Source organism: Denticeps clupeoides, chromosome 5, assembly GCF_900700375.1.
Source record: "Denticeps clupeoides chromosome 5, fDenClu1.1, whole genome shotgun sequence".
Lineage (NCBI taxonomy): Eukaryota > Metazoa > Chordata > Actinopteri > Clupeiformes > Denticipitidae > Denticeps > Denticeps clupeoides.
Window position 1 is genome coordinate 25,560,335 of NC_041711.1, and position 2,853 is coordinate 25,563,187.

The window sequence follows — 2,853 nt, forward strand, 5'->3', positions numbered from 1 at the left end:
AACATCACCACACAATGACCTGATGGCGAACAGACATGAACAGGATAGCTTTATTCAATTATATAATTTTGCACAGGTAAACACGATCAAGGAACATTACACGAGACTAACATGAATCTACGGTCCGAATTCCGAACCCGGAGTCACCACTGCCGGACCGGATCATGACATAAAGAGATCACGGAAGTTAAGCAAGAGTGAGAAAAGTAAATCATGAAAAGTGAACTGGAGCATGAAATTTAAACAGGATATCTGAAACAGCGTATCCCAAAGAAAACAAAACAAACAAAAAAAAAGGGTTGCGTGACTGTATGACTATTTAAAGCTGCGACACATCCTACAGAAACACCAGAGAGCACCACATCACAAACAAGATGGAGATGGGATTCATTGTCCTCTGTGCAATGGGCTTATTCAGTCTCAGTCTTGGTAAATGGGTTCTGTTATCATTTGTAAAATTGTGATTGAATTTGTGTACTTTCAGGCAGCAGTATACAGCTTGACTGTTTTTTTTTAATTATTGGATCGATTTTACATTTTCTTCACAGCACTGAACTGCAACACAGTACCTGGAGAGCTGCAACAAGTTGATGCAGGGTCTGGTCAGGTATTTGGAGTGAATAATGATAACAAGATCTATACTTTGTATGGGGACCAGTGGACCCAGCTTCCTGGTGCCCTTAAACATGTGACCGTAGGGCCCTCAGGTGTTTGGGGAACCAATGCCAACAATGAAATCTTCAAACTTGTCGGAGGCACCTGGCTGAAAGTGTCAGGTAAACACTGTATTGAATGCAAGAACTATGAGAGTAAAACATTCTGTATGAAACTGTAAAACGTTCTAGAGCTTCAGTAATTTAGTGCATCTCTCAGGTTTGCTCAAACAGGTGGATGCTGGAGGAAATGGAATTTTAGGTGGAGTTAACATGTTTGATGGTATATTCTGCCTGGGTAAAGATCCAAATCTGGCCTTCAACAAACCCACATCATCACCAGCCCCCTGGCAGAACTTACCTGGCTCGCTGAAATACTACTCCTGTGGACCATACAGCTGCTGGGGAGTCAACTCAAATAATAATATCTACATAATGAAGGTTTGCTGAACAGACAGGAAAAACACTGAAGGGGTGAACAGATTGGAGAATACAGAAAATTGTACATGCTCCTGTTAAAATGCCATGCTTTTGTAATAGTAACGTAATGTCCACAATAGATAGTTATGAAACACAAGTGCACAACATGAACATAACTTTATTTAACAACTCAACCATATGCAAACATAAACAGGTACAATGGCCAAACTGAACTAAGGATTGCTCACAAGTATGAGTCTACTTGGAGAAACTGGAGAAAACAAGGAGCCCAGTAATACGGAAAATGTGGTTCATTCAGACAAGGACACAAAAGTGGCTCAATATGGTGGCCTACAGGAGACAAGACATGACAGAAATGATTATTTCATGTGACATAAAAAAGGTGTGCACCTTTTCATAACTGCTGTATATTTGATCCTGCTTGTAGGGTGTGACTTCAGCAGAGTGTAGAGGTAGTATGAGCTGGGAACAAATCCCGGGCGCCTTGGTAATGGTGGAGGTTGGGACAGACGGAAGTGTGTTTGGAGTCAATGCTGGGGGAGATCTTTACCAGAGGTGAGTATTGTTCCGTTTACACCAAACAATTCATGGTATCAAATAGAATCAGGTCATGTATTTTTCAAGCATTATGTTATTTAAATATAAGTTTTCCTTTAATTTGATGGTTTAATTTAGAGAACACACAACAGGAGCACATAATATCATATCCTAATTAATAAAATAAAATGATTTGTGCTCTATGAATAACCCCTTATTTCAAATAATGTTTTCCACAGAACTGGTGTCTCTTCTGACAAACCAGCTGGGACTGACTGGGCCCTTATTTCTATGTGCAACAAATTGAAGCATGTGAGCTATGACCAAGGCCACATTTGGGCCATTACACTTCAAAACAGCATCCTTGACTGTGTTGTCTGAGCCTGTTTGAGAAAAACCAAAATTACTCTTATGACATACAATTTTTCTTGTCTCATGGATATTGAAAGGTGACTTTTCTATCAATTTATCTTTTATGAGAAGAACATTATAAAATGTATTTAGTGACTATGTATAAACTGGGCTTCTTTTGTTTCACATGCCTCCTGTGTGAGCCAGGCCTCCTTATTATAAATAAAGCAATGCATTAAAAACAAATATTTCTGTGTGCATTTAAATAAACCAAATATTATGAAACATTTTAATCAAATGTATACCAAAGAAATAACAGCAGCCTGTAATTCAATATTATTCAAATATATTCAAAATTCAATATTTTATAAAATGTTTTTTCCTGCAGAATCCTTTACATTTTACATTTCACATACCCCACGTTTGTAACCTCTGGCTCAGGGTATAAAAAACTAATAAATGTTGATAAGCAACATTTTTTTATTTAAACAAAATAAAAAAAAACAAAGCCAATAATTTGTTTAAATCAGCTACACCACTTTTACAGTGTATTGATAAAGGGAGAGGGAAAGGTTTTCTGAAATATATAGACACAGTCAAATTTACACAATGTATGGATCAAACAGTCTAGCAAAGTTTAAGCAGGTGACTGTTGGATCCCTGGGTCTGTTAGTTCTGACAACATAATGTATAAACTTACATATGGGTGAATGTCACAACTGGATAAATAACAGGAAACAGCAGAACTTTAGAATATTCCACAATAAATGTTATTCAGACAAAAAATTTATTACAATAATAATTGACTGTAAAAAATCTTATTTGTTTAAATATTCACTATTAAAATACTGTACAAATGTACAAAGTACAA

At 36.7% G+C, this 2,853-nt stretch overlaps 1 protein-coding gene across 1 annotated transcript; it reads left to right on the forward strand.

The window, feature by feature from the left end:
* Nucleotides 1-338: 338 nt before the first annotated feature.
* Nucleotides 339-2,200, forward strand: LOC114790689 (fish-egg lectin-like). Its single transcript, XM_028980969.1, has 5 exons — nt 339-429; nt 549-776; nt 874-1,094; nt 1,522-1,649; nt 1,871-2,200. Exons 1-5 carry the CDS (start codon nt 375-377, stop codon nt 2,010-2,012), a joined length of 774 nt encoding a protein of 257 aa, XP_028836802.1. The 5' UTR covers nt 339-374; the 3' UTR covers nt 2,013-2,200.
* The last annotated feature ends 653 nt before the right edge of the window (nt 2,201-2,853 follow it).